Here is a 26,739-nt window from a genome sequence, read left to right as displayed (position 1 = left end):
ATCCTTGTTTTTAAAATGGTCATTGTTTTTATTCTTAAAAATTGATACGTTCTCATTGTAGAAAGTCTAGAGAGGCAAATAACAGGAAACACAGCTCAGCAATCTCATCACCCAGAGATAACTACCCTTAGCATCTTGATTTATCTTTCTACCATTTTGTTTAGACATGTGGAGTCAAACTGTATGTATTTTTCTGAAACCTGCATTTTCTTTTTTTTTTTTTTAAAGATTTTATTAATTTTTTCTACAGAGAGACAGCCAGCGAGAGAGGGAGCACAAGCAGGGGGAGTGGGAGAGGAAGAAGCAGGCTCATAACGGAGGAGCCTGATACGGGGCTCGATCCCATAACGCTGGGATCACACCCTGAGCTGAAGGCAGACGCTTAAACGCTGTGCCACCCAGGCGCCCCTGCATTTTCTTTTAATAATATATTATGAATACCTTTCCATGTTCAGTAAATATGAATCTGAATCATCTTTTTAAAGGCCATGTGATCTGTGTATCTGTTTATGTATCTATCTACCTATCTTGCCAGATTACTCTCCAAAAGGTTTTTGTTTGGTTTGGTTTGGTTTGGTGGTTTTTTTGGTGGTTGTTTTTACCAGTTTGTACTCCCACAGTGATGGGGGTCCATTTCACAAACCCTCACAGATGCTATGCCATTTTATCATTTAAAAATTCCTTACCCAATTTGAGGGGCTTAAATAGTATATTGCTGATGTTGTCATTTATGTTTGATTAAGTTATTATCTAGTTTAACATTTTCTCATATGTTTACAGTCATTTATGTTTCCTTAAAAGGCAGTAACTGCAGTGGTTGTTTGATTAGATAAGAGCCTAATCCTAAGTACCTGAGTGAATTAGTGCTGGGATAAATTTACTCACCTCATAAGGATGTGATTATGAAAGATTTTTGGCTTACGGTGTAGGTAAAGTTTGGTTCGTTTTCTTCTAAGACCCAGCAGACAGTCTTCAGCACAGACAGCTGCCTCGTTTTGGCTGATTCGTCGTTTTTCCTCAAGAGAGGCCCAAAGCTGGAGAACGGGGCTTTTACAGGTCAGAAATGGAGACAGAACTGAATGTTGAAAGTTTTCCAGAATCCAGCACTCTTTCTGACTCAAGCCAGAGCTGTTGATTTTACTTTCAAAAATATCATTTAACTCTCGTATTTTTGAGATCAGAATATCTTTTTCTAGCTCTATTGGATGAACTGAAGTGGGTTATTTTTCTAACTAGTTAAGGGAAGGATGTAAGAGGGCCTAGGGGATCAATAGTCTTCAACTTTATTTTTCCTAGGAATTTTCTGAACATTTATTGTTTTCAGTCCAGCATGTAAAGCATATACTGCTCTATCCAAGTTTACCGAAGGCGTTGGGGGATTGGCGTTAGCGCAGCTCCTGTCCTCCAGTGTGTCTCCGCGGCCACACAGAGGTCTCTGACCCAAACGCTGCAGAGGTAGGATCGCACAATGGTTAGGAAATCGAACTCTGGAACCAGACAGCCTGAATTCAGATCCTATCTCCACCACTTACTGTCTGTGCTTTAGGCAAAGTACTAAACCTCTCTCTGGCTCTTTCTTTCCTCCTTTTGTTTCCAAACAGCTTTACTGAGATACACTTTACATACAATCAAATTTATCTGTATGAACAGTTCAGTGGTTTTTGGTCTACTTACTGAGTTGTCCAGCCATCCCCACGATCTAACTTTAGACCATTTTATCACCCTAAAAATATCCTGGTACCCATTAGTGGTCATTTTCTATTCCTCTCCCTGCCCCAGCACCTCCAGCCCTAGGCAACCACTAATCTGCTTTCTGTCTCTAAGGACCTTCCTACCCTGGACAGAAATCGTGCACTGTATGGTTACCTGGCTGGTTCTTTTCACTTAGTGTAATCTTTTCAAGATGTATCCATGTCATACCATGTATCTCTACTTCCTTCCTTTTTATTATCCAATGATATTCCGTGACGTGGATATACCGCATTCTGTTCGTTCACGCATCCTTTGATGGACACTTGGGTTGTTTCTGCTTTTTTAGCTATTATGAATGAGGCTGTTTCTTTATTCATAAAGTGAGCACCATTTCATAGAGTTGTTGTGAGGACTAAAAAAGTCCAAATATGTAGAAGAAGCGAGTAGATAGGGAGCAAACTAACAGTGTTCGTTCGACAGTAGTCGAAGGCGACTTACGAGTGTACGGCCTCACTTAACGTCGGGGACAAGATCTGGCTTACTCAGAGTGCCATGCTTTGTCTCCTAACGACATCTCAGAAGATCCTCACTTTTACTTTGCTGCTGACTTTTCCCTGAGTTACAGTTCTAAAAAGCTTAATTCGTTCAGCAAACCTTTATAAACACCTGCTGTGTGTTAGATGCTGTGTCAGGTGCCATGGAGAATGAAGAGAACAGGATAAGCAGAAGTGTGGAGAGGCATTTCCAGTTTAAGGCTATGTTTAGTTTGCTAATCAGTAATCTCTGACCTGCCAGTAGAGTTTAGGACTTAGGGCCCCTGAACCCCACCTTCACACCAAATGCCACAGGTTAGGAGGTCTCTTAATCCTTTCACTCTTGTCAGGCCCTTGTTTTAACCAACATATCTGTGTTTGTCAAGTGGCTGATGGAAGCTGGCTGTTGGGTAAGTGAGGTGATTGAGTCTCGGCGGAGACCTCAACAGGTAAAAGAGTAGTTAGCGGCTCATTCCTGCGCTGTTGCTGGGGTTGCCGGATGGTGTCTATTCTTTTTTTTTTTTTTTTTTTTTTTGAGATTTTATTTATTTATTCGACAGAGAGAGACAGGCAGCGAGAGAGGGAACACAAGCAGGGGGAGTGGGAGAGGAAGAAGCAGGCTCATAGCGGAGGAGCCTGATGTGGGGCTCGATCCCATAACGCCGGGATCACGCCCGGAGCCAAAGGCAGACGCTTAACCGCTGTGCCACCCAGGCGCCCCATGGATGGTGTCTATTCTAATCCATATGGAACAGTCCCTAATTTTTTCAATTTGCAGGTTTCTTCTTTTTTGTAGAGTTGACTTCACGTTCTTTTTGAACTTACAAAACGATTTTGTATTGGAACTGGACTCAGCAAAAATATCAACTCAGCATTGACTTTCTCTCTCTTGACTTCGGGTGGATAGTGATTTGCATGGTGACTTAGAACACACTTGTTGAATAGTTTGCCTCCTCCACCATTCTCTGCGCTATAAGAGAACAAATATGTTTTTATGATTTCCTCATTTGTTTGAGCTCTGCAGTAGTATTTCCTTTTTCCCGTAATAGCATACAGTTAGCATAACAGAGTGATGCTACTGTCTCATTCTTCTCTCTGCCTTTCATTCAGACAACATGCATTAGCAGTGTAAGGAACTATTGAGAACGGAAGAGCGCCTCTGGTGCTTGCTGTAGGACTGTGGATGAAGTTTGAATTCTGTTGCTTAATGTCCATTTCAGGAATTCATCTTGAATATGAGCAGAGTAGTCGACAGGCACCCCATATTCCCATTAGGACTTCCACAGAGCTTATTTGGGGCACAGCTAATAGTATACCAATTTTGTGCTGTCATATGTCATCGTATGGTAGCAGCGTGTTTCCATATATAGGAGTTCTACTGTTTGCTCTGTTTTAAATATTTACTGTCGTGCAAGCTGTATCTTGTAAACTTGCCCAATTTGGGGGATTCCCATTTAACAAGTAAAACATTTTTGGTTAATGGATGCAAAAATATTAACTCATAGATCCAGACTGCCACATATATATAGATAGGAGCTGAAACCAGATTAGTAGAAACTCTAAAGATGAATTAGAAGAAGATGAACTACGAAACTTTCTTATGAACACTCTCTTTAAGGCTATAAAGAATCAAGTGATTTAGTAAATAAAAGATGTTGACTTTGCATTCCCTTGTCAGATGATGGTAGCCTTAAATTTAACAGCATGAATAGAGATTTCCCTGCTTTAGAGTTACGATTTGACATTTCACTTGACCCTTGAATAACACAGGTTTGAATGCATGCATCCATGTATATGCAGATATTTCCTGATAAATACAGTACTGTAAATGTATTTTCTCTTCCTTATGATTTTCCTAATAACATTTTCTTTGCTCTATTTTTTTTTAAAATATGGAACATTTCACGAAATTGTGTCATCCTTGTGCGGAGGCCGATTTTAGTATATGTGCTGCGGAAGTGAGCACCAGCTTACTTTATTTTAAAAATTCAGTATGTAAAAAAAATAAAAATAAAAATTCAGTATGTAGTGCATGTAACACACAAGATATGTGTTAATCGACTGCATTCTCAGTGAGGCCTCCAGTCAAGAATAGACTATTAGAAGTTAAGTTTTGGAGGAATCAGAAGTTACACATGGATTTTTGGCTGCAGGGAGGTCAGCACCCGTAAACTCCGCATTGCCCAAGAGTCAGCTTCACGGCACGTGTCCCCTTTCAGCAGCAGGTAGTGAGGTGCCTTAATGGAGAGTTCTAGGAGAACATATCTCTGAGCATCGGGATTGAGCCTTTAAATTAAACTCTGTATCATCGTGTTATTTTTAAATACTTCTCCTTGCCTCCTCACTACCTCTTACCCCACTGAGTCCTTTCCTGTTCTAGGTTACATATTCCTGTTTGCTATGAACTTGTCTTTGTGCCTTCTGCCTTCTCGGCTTTTTTGCCACAAAATGTTTCTGCAGTCAGACCAGGAACCTCAAATAGGAATCCTTGGGAGAGATGAATTTGTCTGCTCTGGGGCTGTCAATTACTCTTGCCCAGTGGACATGCTCATGGAGGGACCTTTTAAGGGGAATTGTCTCCCAGCAAGTCAGGACTGGTGCAGTCCCCTAGAGGAAACTACTACTGTTTATATGCTTGACCCTAATTCATTTTGTCTAATATATAAGACATATTTGAGGTCAGATATTGATGTTTCAAAATCATTTAACCAGATATGTACAAGTCTGATAGGTATGTACGTATTAAGATATGTACAAATATGTATGTAGATATGTACATATGTCTTCAAGATATATACAGATGTCTTAGGACACTTTTTTTGGTACGTAATAAAAGCCCAACTCAAACTGGGTAAGCACAAAAGTGATGTTACTGGCTGACATAACTAATAAATCCAGGGTTATGTCGGCACAAGTGGGGCCAGTGTTTCACCAGTGTCATCCAAAATCTCTTGCCGATCATTTCTCCGCACTGGCTCTCTTCCCCATTGGCTGTATTCCATGGTATGCTCACTAAAGTGGTGGCAAAGACAGCCATCGGCAGCTGCAGGCTTATATGTTGCCAGTTTGGTAATCCCAGAATAAAGAGAGCTCTACTCTCCCAGAAGTTCTAGTAAAAGTCCTGGGACTGATTCACATGGTCCTATCCATCCCTGAATCAATCAGTGTCACTCTGTACAGGGTAGGTTACGTGCCATGCTGCGCTCATAACCCCGAAACCATACTGCCTGAGTAGGAGTCGTTCGTCAACAAAAAATGAGGGTATGGTTTACAGAAGAAGTAATAGGTGTTGGAAAGGCAGACATCACAGATGTGTACTGAATATTAGGATGTAGAATGAATTTACTTTGATGTGATGTATAAAGTTTCGTGTTATGTTTATAGAATTTGTTTGGAATGAATACACAGCCATAGACCATTACTTACAGTTTTATATATCAGTCTTCTCTCCCCCAGCTAGATAGTAAAGCTCTTAAAGACCATACCCATCTTAGATCTTTTGGAATCTCTAAAACTTAGTACCACACCTGTACATGGTAGGTACTCATAAATGTTTATGGACGCTGGTGAAATGGCAAGTTCCTTCTAGCAGCATTTTCATTATTGTTGGTGGCAAATACCTCTGGAGTTACACCATTCAGTGTTGGTTTAGAACAAGTGCACACACAGTCCATATTTAATGAGCAAATGGAGAACACGCTGGCCAGTATCCAGCAGTGTGGGACAAGCAGGATGCATGAACATGACCTCGGGTGCATGCAAGCTATAGGCACAGAATGTGTTCCGCGGACTTGGACTATAGAGACAGAGAGATAAAAAAGAATTCTTCTCAATTCCACAGACTGGCTGTAGTTCAAATAAAATTTTGTTTAGCGCCCTTAGGCAGCTGTGCCAGACATCTCTCAGCTCTTGAACTATTTGATGTCCAAACATTCAGGAGTATGAAAAAAAAGTGACAGGAAAAAAAAATCCTCATAGAACTTCCTGTGACAGGTCAAAGTTTAATCACAGCAAATAATGCAGATTTCCCTTTTCTTATAACCACAACAGAAAGGCAGGGCTTGTGTTTACAAAGCGTGTTGTTTGGGAGACCTCTGTAAATTGTAATCTTTGGAAATCCCAAACCTATTGGATGTAATCCCATCCATTAGATAAAGGCAACTTGCCTATGCAATAGATCCAGAAAGCAAGTTAAATGGAAAACATGAACAGGAAGCAGTCATTAAGAATTACAATGGGTAGGATGCAGAGTTAATTCACGGAGATATTTTGTTATGAGCTAATGACATCACTAGGACAGCTGGGAAGCCGAGGGCTGTGCTGGACCAGCACTTGCTCTCTGCCCCGCAGCTGAGAGGTCAGGACTATAGAGACAGGGAGAGAACTTACTTTATGGGATAGTGAGGGGCTTGGCTGATTTAATCGTGAGTCGGTAATGACCTGTCTGGCTTTTTTGGATTGCCCTTTGCATAGCTAAACTGGATGCATAGACTTAGTGAATGCTGAGAACCACTTTTCCCTTCTCCTTTCTGAACATTCACTTGGGTCACTTTAAGCAGAGGATGCATATCGAATGGTAGTTTTGATTTCCTCTAAAAGCCACCTGAGATATTTTGTTCATATTCAACACAGGGTGAATATATTTCTCTTATGGAACTGGCAGTCATGGAATCATTGAAATGGTATTTTTGTCAGTTTACTGAATAGCAAAAAAAAAAAAAGTTTTCAAAAGTCTTAAGATGTTGGTCAACAGAAGGAATCACACAGTTAAAGTTATTTTCCAGTGTTTACGTTCAAATGTTCAGACCTGTCTGGCTCTTCTGTTTTGCAAGTGTAGGGGTTATAGGCAGCCTAGCCACATTCCTCATTGATTTATATAAATATATTACAGATTGTTAACCTCCTGCCAAATACCAGGGATTTCAGTTCTTGTTTAGCTCAGTTGCTTTATGTGAGACTTATTTGTTATATTAAAACATCTATGTTCCCTTTATTGCCCACCACACTGACTGTTATTTATTTGATTTGGGGTAATTCCAGAGGGAGTCATTGTAGACAAAAAAGCATCATAAATATTATGTTCTAAAATTCCTCAGATGAATACAGGCCTTTCCTGCTATTTGAAAGTAGAATGTTCTATGAAACCTTTTGTAGGCTGAAATCGTGTAAAGTGAAGAAGCAATTACCATTAATTTATATGGAAAATTTTTTGAGTGTTCCCAGACCCAAAAAGTAACCTCTCCTGGGCTTTTCTGATACCTTAGGACACATCTTGCTAACGGGTGCACAAAACAAACCGAGGTAAAGCACAGATGGACATAGAGAGCATTCAAAGCTAAGGCGGCTTGATGCCCAGAGGCTGAGTATCGTTGTAAGGAAGGAGCTTGGAGGTGCCCCCCTCACGGTTTGGGGTGCACGCTGCCTGTATAAAAGCTCACTACAAACCAAGTATTGAATGCTATTTTCACTTTTCTCCTTTTTTCCTAAAAGCAAAACTCCTCTTTGAGATTTCTTTCAGTTAGCAAGAACAGGTGTACGAATGTAGGACTTTTGTAAAAGGGCAATGGCGTGAACTTTTGAAAACTGGGGAAACCTGCATTTATAATTGTTGACTCAAAATGCATTTCCTACACATAATATAGTGTAGACTATATGGACTATTACAACTTATTATTTTTTTTTACAGTGATAATGTTCACTAAACAGGTCAGACTGAATTTTGTATGTCAGTGTAGAGCGGCATTTCCCCGGATGTCTCCGGTGGAGTCCTGGCTCTGTGATGTTGACCATTAGCATTGGAGCCAAAAAAGGCGGGTATCCTACAGGTCCTCCCAGGACCTCTCCTTCCCTTGATGTCACTTGTGAATTTCTAAGGAGAAAGTAGTACGCTGCATTTTCCTGATGAAATTCATGCCAACACCCTAACTGGCTGCAAAGGCAACACCGCAGGCCGCCATCTCCGGACACTGATGACCTTGGCCCTGCTGTGGCCCGTCTCTCAAGACCTGGAGAGGAAGGAAGCTAAGAGGGTTTGTTCTGAGGGGAATGATGGCTGCGAGGCACCGGAGGCACCGGAGGTGGTAGGGTGGGAGGCCCGTGGGAGTAGCAGAGACCTGGGAGCACTTTCCCAGGGTTCAGGGCTGGGAGAGCGGGCGGCCAGGGTCCCAGCCACGGCCGAGTCTGGGGAGCGAGCAGCCACAGCAGTGGGCAGAGGAGCTGGAGTGGGAACTGGCCCGGGAGAGAAGTCTGTGGGCTGTGGGCGGCCTTCTCATCAAGAAGCTGGGCCTGGAGGCCGTGGACTCCACCCGCTGAAGGCGCCTGATGGCACAGAACCGAATGGGAATTGGAAGCGACTTCGGGGAACTCTGTGCCTTTGCTGTAGCAATAGCAGGTGTTGGCAGAGTTGGTAGCGAGACCGCTTGATGTGGCCTTGCTACCTTGCTACTCTTTGACCACGACAAGCAGGAACCGGCCCGTACGCACAGACCTTCCTTCCAACCTATCCTTCCAGTCAAGCAGGATTAAGTAAAGTTCAAGCAGCAGAATATGTTTTGAGGAACATTAACCCTGGTGTTCTTTAGGAAATATACAACTACAACACAACCACAGTAGAAAACGTTCAACGTTTCATGGATACGAATAGGTAATGGTGGACGAGGAGAAGGAAAACCCCTTGACCTAGTTCTTAGCTGTGCGGACAAGGTTTTGAAGCTCAGATGACAGTAAACACGGCTTGTAATGAACTTGGGCAAACGTGGATGGAGTCTGGGGTCAGTGCGAGTGCAGTTTCAGGGCATATACAGCTCATAATTCCTGGAGAATCTGCTTGTTTTGCACGTGCTCCGCCAAACTGCTGCAAATACTGAGGAAAAGACTCAAAGGAGACGGTGTTTGTGCAGCCAGTCTTCCCACCACAGTCGGCATGGTCCCTGGGATCTTGGTGCAGAATGTGTGAAAGGTTCTGTTAAACTTCAGTACTGTGAGTTTTTACCGTGGATATAATGCAGTGTAGGATTTTTTCCCTACTGGGTCCATGAAGCCGAAATCCTCAGTGTGTTGACAGAAATTCCAGGAAGCAGCAGGAAGACTACAAGAACAGGAGGCTGTTCAAGAAGAAGAGAGAATACGTGAAGACAAGGGTTGGGTTTTGAGTTGGTATCTGAAGTTTCAGAAAAGGAACTGAAAAATTCTTCAGGCTCAGTTCCTGACTTACCTGAAGGAATGACTGTGCCATATACAAGTCCCGAAAAGCAAGAAGGTTCTATACCTGAGGTAACTGTGGAAAATTCCAGTGAAAGCTTGGAAGACATCATGGCCAAGAGGAAGAATATGTGAATAATGGACTGACCTATATTTTATTTCCCGAGTTTAAGCCTGTTCCCTTGCAATTAAAAAAAATCATTTAAAAACCAGCAAAGCTTAAGGCAACATAAACTGATACATGATCGTCACAAAATTGTCAGACTTTTTGAAAATACTGCGTTACTTGTTGCCTTCTCCCTTCAGCTAAATCAGTAATTCCTCTAAAATTTATGTTTCATTCTAGTTAAGAAAACTTGAAAACTTAGCCACTGGGCCTTTTGGGAGGGGTGGGAAGAAATGACCAATTTCATGCTATGTTTCTTTTCTTTCCAGTAATCCTTTGTGGTCTGTTGCCTGAGGCCATGGACAATAAAGTAGGATGTGGTTCTCAAATACAGGGAATACACAGGAGGTACAACCTACCGATGAGAGCTAGCAGGCATCTCCTCACTGTGTTTAGAATCACGCTGTACAAGAAAACTGTCTATGGCTATTAACTTGGCTAACAGTGAATTTAAAATAGTTAACCTATAAAATAAAAATATCCTCTCAAATGTTACCTGATGAAATAAACACCAAAATGAAGTCACTGGAAAAGTTCGTAAACCTGTGAATTATATATTCAAAAACAAGACAAAGGCAAACAAAGGAAGCTTTCTTTGTAGATAAACGGATAAAGGTGCTTTTGGGAAGGACAAATTATATTTCTACACTGACCAAGGAAAAGAAATCATTGCACTTGTGGACTATGTATCTGGAGGCACTGTACTTTATTAAGGAGCAAGGAATCAATTTAGGCTAAGATCATCTAGATTATACCCATCGTATGAGCTAATTTCTGGGTATTTCATTTAAATTTGCTTCTGTAAGATAATTAGATAGTTGTCTTGAATCGGGGGCATAAAAGAGACCTAGATTACCTGTGCAATGACCGACATGTATTTACTCACCGGAAGAGTGTCATTTACCCTGATCACTAAATTACAAATTGATAAACTGGTTTTCTCTGGAGTTGCATACAAATGTTTTGAGAGCCTTGGTTAAATAAACTCCCAATGGTTTGGAGACCAGTAAAAAGCATGCATGTGTAACCATTATCAGTAGGATGTGACTATGCTGTGCCAGTCTTCTATTTTGATGATTTTTTGCTTTGAAGATATGAATGTCTAAATTGTATCTGTAGAGAAGATATGTGAGTACAAAATGAAAAATGTGATCTCCACTTGTAAAAAAAAGTTCTAAAATCTGATTTCAGAAAGTCCGCCCCCCAAAATAATAGCCCCTTAAAATAAAAAGAATTACCTCCTTGAACCGGCTTGAGCCACTTCTACCTAACACCATTCTTTTTGTAACCTTGAAGAGTAAAATAATTATATACATTAAAATTTGTACAGGAATGTTATATGCTATGCACTGTCACAGAATCCTCTTTAAAATTCCACATTTTGAAAATTGCCAATTAAAGGGACGCCTGAGTGGCTCAGTTGGTTAAGTGTCTGCCTTCCGTTCAGGTCATGATCCCAGGGTCCTGGGGTCGAGCCTCACTCAGTGGGGAGTCTGCTTCTCCCTCTGCCCTTCTCCCTGCTTGTGTGCTCACTCTCTCTTTCTCTCTCTCTCTCAATAAATAAAATCCTTGAAAAATTGCCAATTTAAATTAGTGCCTTTTCTCCATGGCTTATTCATTTAGAGCAATTGGCAGTGGCTTCCATGAGCTCACCTTTGCCTCTCTCGTGTGTGGAGTCCAGTTGCTTCAAGTCCCGTCAGTGAGACTTCATATTTTGAAGAGAATGATAAAACTTTGAGGAAAATAACTTGGGTAGGTTAGATGTTATTCTTGAATTGTGTCATACAAACAGCGTTTGAAAACATGGTTTCAGTAAAATGAAGCAACAGAACATACTGCCACGACGGTTAGGTAACTAACAACGGTTTGGAAGCAGATGACCTTTTGGTTCAGTAGTGTTTTACGATCATTTTATTCTCCAGTTACATCCCCGTCAAATTTTTTTTTTCTTTTGGAAATTACTAAAATTTCAAATATTACAAACTCTAAATGCAGGAAGAGCGGGAATTACTACAATCAGTGTTGACCTGAGGCAGTGGTTAAAAAAAAAATGTATTTTTTTCATGAAGGAAATGTATTAATTATAACGGAAAACATTTTAAAAGTAATGTTTACAAAACACTGCTTAGTGGTGTAGTTCCCATGTTTGTGTTTGAATTTAGTGCATGTCATTTTTGATTCGTTGCTGTTTTACTTTATTACAAAAATAGAAGTAACCTATAGAAAGAAGCTTGGTGATTGTGGAACTCCTTTTTCTGCTTTAAAAGGAAGAAAAAAAGTGAAGCTGGCCAACTATGTGGGTTTTATAATGGAAAAAAGGATGGTTCAGAGGAGCCCATGAATAAATGGTAGTCACCTCACTTTACCAAACTGAGGGAGTTGCTTTGATAAACTTCGCAGGTGTTGAATTCAGGCTTGATAGCAATCATAATTGTCATATGGCACCCATATGATTTAATGGCATTATCTTTAATAAATTTATTAGGAGTTTTTACTTTATTAGAATAGTTTTCCAGAATAAGTCACATTAGTGACATCAGAAGACTTTGGAATAGGGGGCGCCTGGGTGGCTCAGTCAGTTAAGCGTCTGCCTTCGGCTCAAGTCATAATCCCAGGGTCCTGGGATCGAGCCCCACATCAGGCTCTCTACTTAGCAGGGAGCCTGCTTCCACGCACTCTTTCTATCAAAAAAATAAATCTTTAAAAAAAAAAAAGACAACTTTGGAATTTCAAAAATCAAGTTTAGAAGTAGATGATTAAAACTTAGAAATCAGGATGCCTGGGTGACTCTGTCGGTTAAGCATCTGCCTTCGGCTCAGGTCATGGTCCCAGAGCCCTAGGATCGAGCCCCACATCTGGCTCTGTGGTCACGAGGCAGTCTGCTTCTCCCTCTGCCCCTCACATCGCTCTCGTGCTCTCTTTCAAATAAATAAATAAAATCTTTAAAAACATTTTTTTTGAAATAGAACTTAGAGATCAGGGGCGCTTGGGTGGCTTAGACGGTTGGGCATCTGACTCTTGGTTTCAGCTCCGGTCATCATTTCCCCTGTCCTGGGATCCACCCCATTTGGGCTCAGCTCTGCTTCAGATTCTGTCTCCCTCTCCCTCCTCCTCCCCCTCTGTCCCTCTCCCCCTACTCACAGGCGTGTGTGTGTGTGTGTGTGTGTGTGTGTGTGTGTACACGTGCTCGCTCACTCGCTCTCAAATAAATAATAAAATCTTTAAAACTTAGAAGCCAGAATATTTAGAAGTAGATGAATGTGAGAAGAAATTCAGTGGATCTTAATTGATTTTAGTGGAGTTGTAGAACTCATCCCAAACTGCCCATAATTAAAAAGCAGCGTGGATCTGGCTGTGAAGTGTGTGCGGTTGGTGGTGGTGTTCATCCCACTGGATTTAACTTAATTATAGTGTGCTTTAGTTTATGTTAAAGTTTCGTTTAAATTCACAGAGAAATACCAAATGTTGTGGGGCCCCATTTAGGCCAGAAATGCAAGTGGGGTGGCATGGTGAACCAGCTCAGCATTAAAAATTCAACAGAGGAAATATGCTAAGTACATAATGGAGGGTCAGCCCTGCGTTTTAGTGACGGGTTATATGCACGTGTATAGTGAATTTCTTTGAAGAGAAAGAAAGAGTGTTTATTCGGTTTTTAAAAACGAAAGAATAGGCTATGAATAGCATTTTATTAGTCTTTTCTTAGTACTTATATTACATTCTTGTCAAATTTACTTACAGCTTGTTTACGGGTGGTTTTTTTTAATTATTCAAACATGTGGTGAGCATCTCATGTGCCGGAGAGTGCTGTGTGTGGTGGAAAGTAAAGAAGAATTTGTCCTTGGGCTTGAAAATGCTTTTCGACTGCTGAAGGCTTTGCTTTTAAAACTTGAATTTTGACTTAGTTGTGGAATTGTATGGAAGATATTAGATTCACCCATCCGAACTTAATTATAAAGTTCGTTAATCTGTCTTTATCATTTAAGGGTAATGTAGTTTACTAATGCAGTTTCAAATACCACCTCTCTCCCCAAAAAATGTTAAAGTTTCAGTTTTTGTTAGCATGATATTTGGAATTTTTAAACCAAGAATTTATGCCCTTTCCAGGGAGATGATTTGGTTCACCAGGATGAGAAGTCCCTCTTAGAAATAATCCAAATTTCTCTATATTTCATCATCCTTACTTTTATAGGCATGATTGTAACACCTTAAATTCCAGGAAAATCTTCACTGCAGAGTCGAGCATCTCCAAAGAATGCTTAATCTGTCTCTTTAATAATTCTTGAACTGTGTGCTAGAAAGAACCATGTTTTTCCTGGGCTGCAATTTTTTAAACTATCTCCTTTGGCAAGTTGTACGTAAGTAAGGTCTTAACTAAGGAAACTCTCCAGGCCGACATTCTTATGCTCCAGTCATGTTGTCTTTTTGCTGCTGTGGATTTTGTCATCACTTAACCAAGTGCTTTTCTCCTGAATCTCATATTGCTATTAAAGTATCAGATCCTATTAAGCATCCTCACATATTATCACAATGATCAACACCGGTATTTTTTTTTTCCTATTGTATGATCGAATTGCAGGATATATGTAAGACATACAAGTTACTTCTTTGCTTATTGTCACCTACTTAATATCTCTTTCTTTTTTCTTTTAGGTTGTTTGATGTATGCACAGTGTCACGAACAGACAGAGAAACCAAACTAACGTTAGTGTTTGAACATGTTGATCAAGACTTGACCACTTATTTGGATAAAGTCCCGGAGCCTGGAGTGCCCACTGAAACCATAAAGGTACCAAGAATCCTCTTTCTGCTTGATTCAACACTATTATAGGCCAGTAAGCAGTCGCATTTCTTCCATATGAAAATTGCCAGGGGGGGTGCCTAGCTGGCTCAGTCAGTAGAGCATGTGACTCTTGATCTCAGGGTCATGAGTTCAAGGCCCACGTTGGGTGTAGAGCTTACTTAAAAAAATATTGCCAGGATTAGAGCTTTTGGAATTCAGTATATAATTAAATATATCAACTAAGTGAGATGCTCAAAGAATGAGGTATATTTTAGTTCGTTAATTTTAGGACTCAGTGAAAAAAAACCTTTTTTAGTTTTGTTTGTTTTTAAAGATTTTATTTATTTATTTGACACAGAGAGAGAGACAGCCAGCGAGAGAGGGAACACAAGCAGGGGGAGTGGGAGAGGAAGAAGCAGGCCTCCCAAGGAGCAGGGAGCCCGATGTGGGGCTCGATCCCAGGACCCTGGGATCACGCCCTGAGCCACCCAGGCGCCCCCTTTTTTAGTTTTAATACGTATTGAAATTATTGAAAGGTATCTATATGTACATTATCTGGCCCTAACCTTAGAAGATATAATGTTGTAAATACAGCTCAGTCTCTTTCTAATGATTCACAGACTCTGAGGGACAAAATTTGAAACTTCAGGCATGAGCACATTGCATATTATAATTGTATGCTGACTCCAGGACGTAAATTATACTATGTAAATCTGAAATACTGGTTCTTAGGCCCTTCTTTCTCCATTTTTCCCTCATTTATAAAACACTTATAGGAAGCCTAAGTGCCAGGTACTTTCCTAAACCCTTGGGATTCAGGAATGACTTAAGACTCCTTAGAGGTTAGCAAGCTAGATGTGCTGGGCTGACCAGAATTTCTTTCTTCTTTTAAATCTAACAGAAAAACGTACTCGGGAAGTTTTGTTGGTCAGACTTCTGTTCTGCTTAATGGAACTTCCCAGTACATCTCTTAGATCAGTGAGTGTTGCGTTCAGGTCTTCATGAAGACCCTTTTGTTTATGTGTATTAGGTGACTTAACAAACTCCTTACCTAATCATTCATTGTTTAGAAATGAGTTCTAAAATTCAGCATCATTTTAGATAGGAGGTAATAGCTAGAACTACTTTATCTTGTCTTTCGGTGGTGGCTAGCTGGTGTTTTCAGATACTGACACATTTAGAACTTGACATACTGGATGATTAATTCCTTTGGATTTGGGTTGATAAAGTGTTTATGTTCCCATTTGTCTTTCATAAAAGAATATGATACTCAGTAGTGCTCTCATTTCCTCCTCAGCACTTTCAGGGACTCGAAGACCCTTTAAATATAGGTATTCCTGGGGCACCTGGGTGGCTCAGTCGGTTAGGTGTCCAATTCTTGATTTCAGCTCAGGTCATGATGTCAGGGTCATGAGATCAAGCCCCGCACTCAGCATGGAGTCTGCTTGAGATTCTCTCTCTCCCTCTGCCCCTCCCCCTGCTCACGTGCATGCACTCTCTCTCTAAATAAATGAATAAAAATCTTTAAAAAAAAAAAACCTAAATGTAGGTATTCCTTCTTACCTGTTCTTGGACCTCTTCTTCTCTATCCCTGCACCCCTTTTTCCTCTCACCTTCTATTCTAGTGTGGCTTCAGTTCTCTCCTCTATGAGTTTGTCTGAAACCCCATGTTCATCCTGCAAGGTATTGCCCCTTTTCATATACTCTCTTTTCTGCCAAATTAGACTCTTTGTGTGGTTCATGACTTCTTACCTGTGTGGTCCTCCTCCTCCTCAGGGTCATTCCTTTGCTCCTCTCACCAATAACTGTCTGCTGAAGTATCTGGCCCACCCCAGATATCAGTTGATCAACTTTTACAGCTGGTCTTACAGCACTGGTTCTACACATCTCCCCCTCTTGGTCCTATTTTCTACCTTTAATTGTGATTATTTATGTCCATATTCATTTATCTTTGTATCCTGACAGTCGCTACATGATTTTTATACCTAGGTACTCAATAAATAAGACACATTGACAACCTTTCTTCAGATATCATTATTTCAAAATTATTTTTAAATGACTTCCAACGGCTTGAATATCTACTGTCAGAATCATCATCAGCTTCTTCGGATGTAGTTAGTTCTAAGTTCAAAATTATTTTGCGGGGGGAGTCATTTTTTTAAGCAACAAGACAAGGTAACTATATATTTATGCCATATGTTACCACCTGTATAGATAACTTGAGCTTCACATTAAATTCTCCTGGCACTAGAGGCTGCTGAGTGGAATCGTTTACAAAAATACCTGTGTATTTAAAATGGTTGATAAGCCAAAATAATGCACTGTAGTAAGGTTTGATCAGGCAGGGTAGAAACGAGTGGGTTGAGGGAATTCTTTTTTTTTTTTTTTTTTTTTTTTAAGAAAGAGAGCGTGCACACGCGCGGGGTTTGAGGGGGCAGTGCAGAGGGAGAGAGAGAATCTTAAGCAGGCTCTATGCCCCAGTGTGGAGCCCAAAGCAGGGCTCAATCGCTCGACCCTGAGATCATGACCTGAGCTGAAATCTAGAGTTGGACGCTTAACCAACTGAGCCACTCAAGCACCTCAGGGTTGGGGGGAATTCTTAAGGGTGGGGGTGCAGGGGTAAGCAGGATAAGATGAGGAACAGGCAGAAAGGTGGTCACCAAAGTGAGGTAGAGAAGAGGAATTTGGAGAGTGGTAGTTGGTGTGAAGGTTGATGGGGGAAGCAGGGGCAGGAAGGGGAGATAACTCTGGTTACCGGAAGGTTTTCATAAGGAGAATTGTTAAAACTATTTCTGAGTTTTTCATCTATCTCCTGGGAAAGGGACTGTCACTCATTCTGTATTGAACAGGATATTCTCCCAGAGTCTGTTAAATTTCTTCAGTCTTTAGGGGCAACACCCCCACTGATCCTATAGTGACCAAGTTTCCTGGTAGGGGTGGAGGCAAGGGGCTCTGGTTATTTAAGTTTAGTGTTTAATGGTGTATTGATGCTTTCATAGTAAATTATAAAATATTTTAGGCAATTAATGTAGATGTCAATGGTTAATTGAACATTTTTGCTAACTTAAAGACTAATCAAAAGACCTATTTTGTCCTCACCTTAACTTTAAAAAAACATTTTTTTTTTAAAGATTTTATTTATTTATTTGACAGAGAGACAGCCAGCAAGAGAGGGAACACAAGCAGGGGGAGTGGGAGAGGAAGAAGCAGGCTCCCAACGAAAGAGCCTGATGCGGGGCTCGATCCCAGAACCCTGGGATCACACCCTGAGCTGAAGGCAGACGCTTGATGACTGAGCCCCCCAGGCGCCCCTTAAAAATTTTTTTGAATTATACTATGCTAATCTGCTTTTCTTCCTTATCAAATATAAGAATTTTTAATAATTTGAGTGTTTGTGATCTGTTAAGGCCATTATTTAAAACATGAATAATCATTTAAAAGCATTATAAAACTATCAAATATATAGTTTTAAGCCAAATATAGAAATGATACAAAATTATTTTTAGTAAAGACTTGTACTTTTGTTTTTGTGATTGACTTCTTTTTAAACAGTTGGTATGCAGGGACGCCTGGGTGGCTCAGTCGGCTAAGCATCTTCCTTTAGCTCAGGTCGTGATCCCAGAATCCTGGGATCGAGTCCTGCATTGGGCTCTCTGCTCTGCGGGGAGCCTGCTCTCCCTCTGCCTGCTTCTCTCCCTGCTGTGCTCTTTCTCTCTTTCTTTCTCTCTCTCTCTGACAAATAAACAAATAAATAAATAAATAAAATCTTTAAAAAAATGTTGGCATGCCGGATAAACATCTGCTAAGTAAGAGATTCTGGTTAGTTGGGGTTCTGGTTAATTGAATTTTTAAAGAACCCAGCCAGAAAACAGAAGTATTTTGTTGTCGTATAGGCTTATTTATAGGTAGTCTCAGTAACTAGATAACTAGATCAAGAGAATATTGTTATTATGAGCAACCCATTGGGAACACAATTGGATTCTTATATAGAATGTTTTGTTGTAATAAGAGTTTTTCTGAGTATACTGGTACAAGTATTTTCTGAATATTAACAGAGAGTTTTGTGCTAGTCTTTGGGGAACACAAAAATGAATTAGTCAAGAAGCTTACTCTCAAGGACCTTAGAAGAGATGAGATAAAGTACACCCAGAAGCATGTGTTACACATTTTCTTATGGTGATTACAATAGTTTAGGGAGTGTTTTCAGGTAAAAACAAAACAAAAACTTATGAATGAGCACAATACAGCTTATTCTTTGTATTATGGTACCAAAATATTTTCTGAAATGTTCTTCAAAAATATAGATATTAGTACTGACGTTGTCTTGTAAGTGTCAGAACATGCCATATTGTAAAATAATTATAAATATACGAAAAAAATTTAACTATGAAGTAGTATAAAACAGAAAATCAAGAAAAGACCTTCTATATAGGATCATTTAGGCTAAGGGACTCTTCCTCAGCGCCCTGTCCTCCACCATGTTTTCCGGGGCACTGTTTACCTATTACCCACTGAAGTTCAGGAATAAAACTGGAATGCTCCATGGTCTCTGACTAGGTCTGAGAGAGGGAAAATCTTTTTGTTCAGTATTCTCATCAACCTGTTTGTTAGAAAAGAACCCGGGATGGGCTTATTGGATCTGTTTATTACACAGATCACGTAACAACTTATCAAATGCTTTTAAATACCGTTTGTTATTAAAAAATAGAAAAGGCAGAAAAGCACCCCTGAAGCCCTAAGTATTAGAGAAGGTTGATAGTTGGGTGAACTCACTGGGAAAACCTGCGATTACTGCATGGTATTCATGTCAGGCTTTGATAAGGTATGTGAAGTATGGTATAGGCCTGAATGAGAAGTTGCCATTGAGAGGCTCGTCAGAATAAAATAGAATCCTGGGTGGTTCTTGCCAGCACTTTAAAATACACCTTATTCTAAAAAAATAAAATAAACACATATATACATCTTATGCATGCTTCATCTTGAGCTCCCCATCACCTCTTCTTGACATCGTAAGGCACGTCCACTGGTGTTGATAATGACATAAGTTTAAGAGGAGCCTGCGGAGTGCTGTACTTTGAAGTCAACGAATATTCCCATTTTGCTTCATAGACTCTGGTTACCATATCTTGTTTTCCTCTTTCTAATTCAGAGCGTTATCTTTCAATTTACTTGATTATGGAGGAATTCACTGCCATCTTTAGTTTTCTTTGAGATTTGACATTATCTTCTTGGACTTCCATGCTTAAACTTACGAGACAATAACTGACATCTTAATGATTGTCTTTTTCCTTAGAGTTCATGATAAATTTAGAGTCTCTGTGCTTATATAGCACTCTTCACTTATGAGGGCTTTATGAGAAAAAGGGGCTTCCCGATTTTTTTCCTCTTTCATGCCTTTATCTGCCGCCCTATGAGAGGGAATCAGAAAGAACCTATAAATAAAATCCGTCTCCTTGTTCCTTAATCATTGTAACTGCTATACAGAAAATGAACTATATGGCAGGATATGTATCAGGAGAGACTTCAATGTAAAATCTTCTGTTTTATAGGGTTTTAAAATGGAATGCCCTCTTTTACCGAGCTGCTCATTTCGTACTTACGCTTGCCTATAATCGTACAACGTGTTTCCTAGCATATGACTGGCTTCTCAACATCTTACAAACTCCTTCTTCGGACGTTCTGTGCATAGAACATGTTTGATGAAACTGGCAGTATAATTTCACAAGTAGAAATGCAAGGCACCGAAAGATCAGTCAGAGGAGATCAGCTGCCTCTCCAAAATAGAACAGGGTTCTTTTAGCTCAGGACCATATGGCCCCTTTGTATGACTCAATCTTGGAATAAAAATTACATTTTACTTATGTATTTCTCTGATAAATGAATTCTATAGGGCTTGAGAAGGCCAAAAAGCTCAAGGTTTATGTGTCTGGGGGGGTCATTTTCCCTGTGAATTAGATTTCATTTTATCTTCAATTGAATGTTTCTTACAGATTTCTGTTGGTTTGTAATCTTTTCACTAGGAGATAAAATATACTATTAGGTTTATTTTACAAAACCCAGACTTCAGAGACTGACACACACTCTTAACAGCACCTGTTTTCTGCCTCTGGGACGTATCTGTTTTCATGAATCATATCTGCTTGCAGTAAACAGTGGCGCTGGTGTCAGAATGGGATGCCCAGGGCTGGTTCATCTTTCTCCATCTGACATAATGCAGACTGATGGGTTCCCCTCCACTGCAGATGAGGAAAAGTCTCCCAGACCCTTCTCTCCTCTCGCCCTGAAAGGAATCCAGCCCTTGCCCCCTCTCGGCTCCTGGTGGTCTCCACTTCGCCTGAATTATGAGCAGGTGATTTGTGTCATCTTTGCAGGACACAGAGCAAATTAACATGAAAATATCGCTTCTCAGAAAACGAGGCAGGCTTGAATGCCCTGTCGCTGCTGGTCATTAGCCATCTGCCACCGACACTCATACTCTGTTTATCACATTTGAAATTCAGAGCAGATGTTGCATAATAAGGTGATCCCAAAAACAAGGCAAGAAATTCAAAGAACACATACTCCACAATAACGATAAGGATCCTGGAAGGACATTTTTTTCCATCTAATATCATGGCTGGACTAATTGAATAGACCATGTTTTTAAAAACACACATGCACACACACATCTGGCCTTGTGTTTAATGCTGCTTTTTGGAGTAACGTGAAATAATTTTGAAAGAAAACGCATATGTGAAAGATGCCTGAGAGGACTGTTTAATAAAATTAATTTTAATAAGCAAAGTAGAATGTCGTAATAACACTAGTTCTGGGGCAAAGGACCTCACAGGCCAGTCATGCCAGTGTTGATTTTTACTCTAGGATGGGCCTCAACTTACAGCAATTTACCTTCAGACAGTTCACTCCTGTGGTACGGTTGGATCACTCAGGGCTCATTGCTCACCAGTGCTGTTTCCCAGACAGTTAATTTTCTTCTTAGTACCAGAGATCCTACGTTCCCTGTACCCTTCCCCTCCATTGCTTCTCCCACCCGTCACTGTCCCCACCACCACCGCTGTCACCACACCCCCACTTTCCACATGGTTAGCGTTCCTGGGTTCTGCATAGCTCTGCACCAGCCCTCTCTCTGTCCCTGGCTTCGGGCTTTCTCCGGCCTTCGTCCTAGGACTCTTTCATTTTAGCTCCACTACCCTTCCACATCGACATAATACGTTACAGGACCCTCTGTCACAGTGTTTTATCTAATCCGTATATGTACATTCTAGACCCTTATTATGCCTTAGAAGAGGCACAGCAGTCAGGGCGCCTGGGTGGCTCAGTCGGTTAAGCATCCGACTCTTGATTTCGGCTCAGGTCATGATCTCGGAGCTGTGGGATGGAGCCCTGTGTGGGGCTTCCCACTCCACAGGACTCTGCTTGAGATTCTCTCTCTCCCTCTGCCTCTCCCCTGTGCTCACACACCTGCTCTCTCTCTCTCTCTCTCTAAAATAAATAAATAAATCTTTTTTTAAAAGGCACATCATTCCTAGTATATTAACCATTGTGCTTGGAGGCATTCTATTTTTTTTTTTTTTTAAACAGGCGTCTGGACTTTCCATCAGGAATGCAACCTAGATTATAGTTTTTTTTCCTATGGAAAGTCAGCTTCACATATAGTCTTTTGACTCAACAGAAATGTTTTCTCCACACAAACCACAACCACACCCTTCCCTGTGCATGTGTTCCCTCTACACGTACACACACACGGAATTGGGAGGAGAGGGCTTTAAGAGGAACATCAGCTGTATCGCTATGAGGAAGAGTTAAGCAGCCAGTGCAAGAGCAGCCAGCCGAGTAGCACCACGACAGGCCACTGACTCCAGAAGGAAGTGAGTCAACACTGAGTTTTCCACAAATTTAGGGGGACATATACAGTGTATGAGCTATAAGTGTGTGGAAACGTCCAGTGTGAATCAAGGAACTTCTCCAGGGAGAACAGATTTAGATAATCTAGATTTTGAGGACTCCCCCAAAAAGAAATCCTTAGGCAGCTTCCCAAGCCCTGGAGTAGCTGAAAACATCAGGAGAAAAAGGATGGAATTATGCAAATACATGATTATCTCCAAGTATGTAATAACAAACTATAACAGTTATTTAGTGGTTTGGATTTTTTTTTTTTCCTAACAGGAAATAGGGGTTAAAAAAAAAAAAAAAAAGCTAGTGTCTTTCTAAAGGTACTGTAAGACTGACTCACTTAAAATAAATACTGACTCACTAGAATAAGCAAATGACACTTTGATCAAGCTAATAACAGGTAAGTTGGAATCGCTTTAGAAAATGTTTCTTCACCTTAGGCATTGAATCTGTTTATAGAGCCCATTAAAAAGTTGCAGGCAATGTATACCCCGTGTGTATCACCATGGATACACATAGCAGAGGGATGCTCTGCATAGAGGAGGGATATTCCTCATCTAAATTTAGCATGTGCCTAAGCTCCCTGGTTATAGTCTTTTTTCTGGCTCTCTTCCTCGAAATGTTGGAACCTTCAAGGCTTCACCCTCAGCCCTCTGTTCTTCACTGTTTATGCCTTCTGCCCAGGTGATGTCGTTCAATCCAGAATCTTCGGATATCGTATATCCTCCAGCCTGACCTCTCCCCCGTGCTCGAAATGCACCATATGATATCTCATAACCAAAACATTGTCCAAGGATCCTCTTCCCAGTTGAAGCCTTCGCCATTGGCCCCCATTGTTTGAGCCCCAAACCTAGGCATTATTCTTGGTTTCTTGCATTCCTTCACAGTCCTCATCCAGTCCATTAGCAAGTACTTTTGGCTTTATCCCTCAAAGATATCCCCAGTCCAGCTACTTTTCAGTATCTTTATTGCTAAAGCTCTAGTCTAACCCATCAAACCAGCTTCCTAACCCAATATGCTGTCTTCCATTCCTGCCCCTTTATAGAACATCTTCGGTGTAGCAACCAGAGGGACCTTACTAAAACACAAATCAGTGTTACTCCCCTCTTGAAAACTTTTCTCCAGTGGTTTCCTATGACCTGTAGAATAAAATCAGAAGTCCTACATGATCTAGGGCTCTCTCTTCCTACACACTCCAAATTCCAATCTGCCTCCACCCTTCTCCTGGTTCGCTGTTCTTTGGCCACACCTGCTTTCTTTCTGTTCTTCCGCCATGCTTCCAGCTCAGAGTGTATGTACTGACTGTTCGTGCTGTTTGGAATGTTTCACGCCTCTCCCTCCCACATGGTTCTGTTTTATCTTCTTCATAACACTGAGTTGAAATTATCTCACTCATTTTTTTATGTGTGTTTGTCTTTCCCAACTAGAAGGTAAGAGCTTTGAAGTCAGGACTCTAGTTTATTGCACTTACCCCAGTATTAGCATACTGCCTAGAATGTGAGGGACACTCATTAAACATATGTCGGTCACTATACTAAGGTGCTTACCTCACTAATCCTCTAATTAATTCTGGAATGTAGGAATCATTTTACCCATTGTACAAGTGAGTAAATTGTACTTTTTCAAGGATAGATTTTATACGTAAGTATGCATACACACATACATAGAAGAATAAGCTGATATGATATGTCCTATCTCAATACATCCACTTGGTGCTTTCACATTCAGCTCTTTATGGTGGGCGGGGGCATTGGGATTATCCATACTGTAACTAAGGAGTTGCTTCATCGGCTTGGTTTAGATGTTGTGTAAAACCAATAACTGATCTCCACTAGAACTATAAAGGATTTTCTCTGTTCATATAGTACTGACTTAACAAAATTCCAGAAATTATCATCTTTCAATGTTGGATTCTGTTAAATAGGTTTTATACTAAGGATGGGAAACCAAGTCCAATGAAGAGAATGATTGATGCTATGAATTGCAGACCCTATTCTCATCTCCCAGGGATACATATCTAAAAGATAATTCCATAGTTACACATTTTTTAAAATTTGAAGGTAAGTTTGACATAAAGATATATTCAGCATTGTGTGCAAAGTTCCTCTCCATCCCCACCAGGAGAAGTAGCAACTTCAAAGTTAAGTGACTTTACAAAATCTAACTGAAAATACTCTCCTATGTTTATTCATTTGCATTTTTATCCTTCTTACCCAAAAATTGCAGACACTCACATGCATTGTGGAGTTTGGAAATTAAGAAAGTACCATTCTGCTAGAGCAATTGCTCACAATTTACAATCACTACATTTTGAATTAGTGAAGAGCATATAAAGATGGTATCCATCAGTTATCTAAGAGGGTATTTTATTCCTCATTCCTAAGCAAGGTGGAAAGGACTAATCAATCCTTCCACTGCAGTTAAGAAAAATCAGTCTTGGTTCTAGTAAATATTTGTTGAATGAATAATGCTTTCACAAACACTTGTGTAACGAACCCTTGAAAACCCGATAGTGGCGGTCATAAGAATCAAATACCTCCGGTGTATGAAAGGTGGTTCGATTCCTCTCATTCTGCTCTTCCTCTTTCTCATCATCATTCTCAAAGAGCAAAATTCTCCAAAAAGATCGACTCCACTGAAATTGCAAATGAGGAGAGTTTGACCTGAATTTGGACTTCTGTACCTACATCAGGGCCTGATGCCAAGCATCTGGATACTGAGACACTTGATGTCTTAGGAAGTGAAAGATAATTCCTTGAATATTAGAAATAATCAAGTATAAATCTAATCTCTAAAAACTCTCACTACTACCATACAATGGTAAGCTTAATTTAGATGCCTGGAAAATAGACTAAACTCAACAAATTTTGCGAAGAATGAGTTCCATCTACTAAAGGGTTAATGAAGTTAGGTAAACGTGATGTTCTGTTTCTCCAAGTGTGGTCATGAATCACCTCCAGAACCGCTGCCTGGGGTGCTCATTTGAAGCAGTAGTCCTGCCCTAACCAATTCCCCAATCTAATCTCAGAAGGAGTTTCTAGTAAGTACCCTCTGGTGATGCTTAGAGACACTGAAGTTTAAAAAATATTTTCCTTCAGTGTGACATATGACAGGACTGGAATGGGGAATGGACTACATTCTGAGATGGCTCAAACCTCTGAAATATTTGCTTGCCGTGCCTGGGTAACCCAGCCACCAGAAGGTTCAAATCCAAGCCCAGGTGAAGTCAGGTGTGGATTTTAACTAAAGTCACCCATACATACAACACCCGACGTTTTAGGGGCATCTGGGTGGCTCAGTTGGTCAAGCGGCTGCCTTCTGCTCAGGTCATGATCCCAGGGTCCTGGGATTGAACCCCACATCGGGCTCCCTGCTCAGCAGGGAGCCTGCTTCTCCCTCTCCCTCTGCTGCTCCCCTGCTTGGGTTCGCTCTCTCTCTCTCTGTGAAATAAATAAATAAAATATTTTTTAAAAACCCAAAACACCGAGGTTTTGTTCCTTAAGATGTTCTGTTGGCAGATGCTAACTCACTAATAAAAATTAAAAAGAAAACCCTTAGGAATATGGGAATTCTAACTAGAAATACTTAAGCCACCCTTATTCTTTAAAAAGAATTGTTAATGACACATCATGATTTGACCTTCGAAAGATGCTTTTTGTTTCATTTCACTTATGTTTTCACAGTTTTCTGTGGTCTTGAATTAGTAAACTGTTACCAGACTTGCAAGTGTAACTGGTTCAGAATTCTTAACCCTGTTTTATAGAAAAGGAACCAAAGCCATGTGAGAGTTAGGTGGACGATAGCTTTTTTAGCACTGACAGCAGTGCCAAACATAGTATTCAGCTACTCCCTTTGAGGTGCATGTATTAGAAGCAGTGAGTGCTCAGAATTTCTTCCAATTGTCATTATAAGCTTTTTTTTTTTTTTAAGATTTATTTTAGAGGGAAAGAGCACTCAAGCAGGGGTGGGGGGCAGAGGGAAATAAAGAGAGGGAATCTCCAGCAGACTCCCCACTGAGCACGGAGCCGACATGGGGCTCGATCCCAAGACCCTGCGATCATTGTCATTATAAGCTTTTAACAAATATAAGCTAGTATCTTTGTTGATTTTTATATTTACCATTGCTCTCTGCTGTCCCTAACCATACTTGTTCATTTTTCCTTTCTTGGACAAAACCAAAGAAATATTTATCATTCTATTCTAGTATAGTCATACCACTTTTAGATTGGAAAGCTAAAATAGAACATAGCAGGAAATTGGGGACCACAGGGCACAAGAGGTTTCACTATGAATTGAGTTTGGGAACTGTGACATTACAGGTTAATTAAGTCTACATTGAGCAATCCAATTTTGATTGATCTGGAAACAGTTATCCTCAGTTTCAGATGTTCTTTGGATATGGTTAGTATGGAATGAACACTTGAAGTGCTCCTTGTTGACATTTTAATTTCACTTATATATGACATTTGAATGTT

General features: G+C 40.4%; 1 protein-coding gene and 1 pseudogene across 4 annotated transcripts in view; both read left to right on the top strand.

Annotated features, from left to right (window-relative positions):
• The window catches only part of CDK6 (cyclin dependent kinase 6), a 240,845-nt gene that overhangs the window by 51,382 nt on the left and 162,724 nt on the right, over window positions 1–26,739 (top strand). For all 4 annotated transcript variants that reach the window (XM_026505623.4, XM_048212848.2, XM_026505613.4 and 1 more), the window contains exon 3: window positions 14,242–14,377. In XM_026505623.4, coding sequence (XP_026361408.1) covers window positions 14,242–14,377 — 136 coding nt within the window. The remainder of the gene's footprint in view (window positions 1–14,241; window positions 14,378–26,739) is intronic.
• LOC130542043 (ubiquitin-like modifier-activating enzyme 5) lies at window positions 693–12,065 on the top strand (annotated as a pseudogene).

This window comes from Ursus arctos, unplaced genomic scaffold, assembly GCF_023065955.2.
Source record: "Ursus arctos isolate Adak ecotype North America unplaced genomic scaffold, UrsArc2.0 scaffold_3, whole genome shotgun sequence".
Lineage (NCBI taxonomy): Eukaryota > Metazoa > Chordata > Mammalia > Carnivora > Ursidae > Ursus > Ursus arctos.
This window is presented reverse-complemented; position numbering and strand designations above follow the sequence as displayed.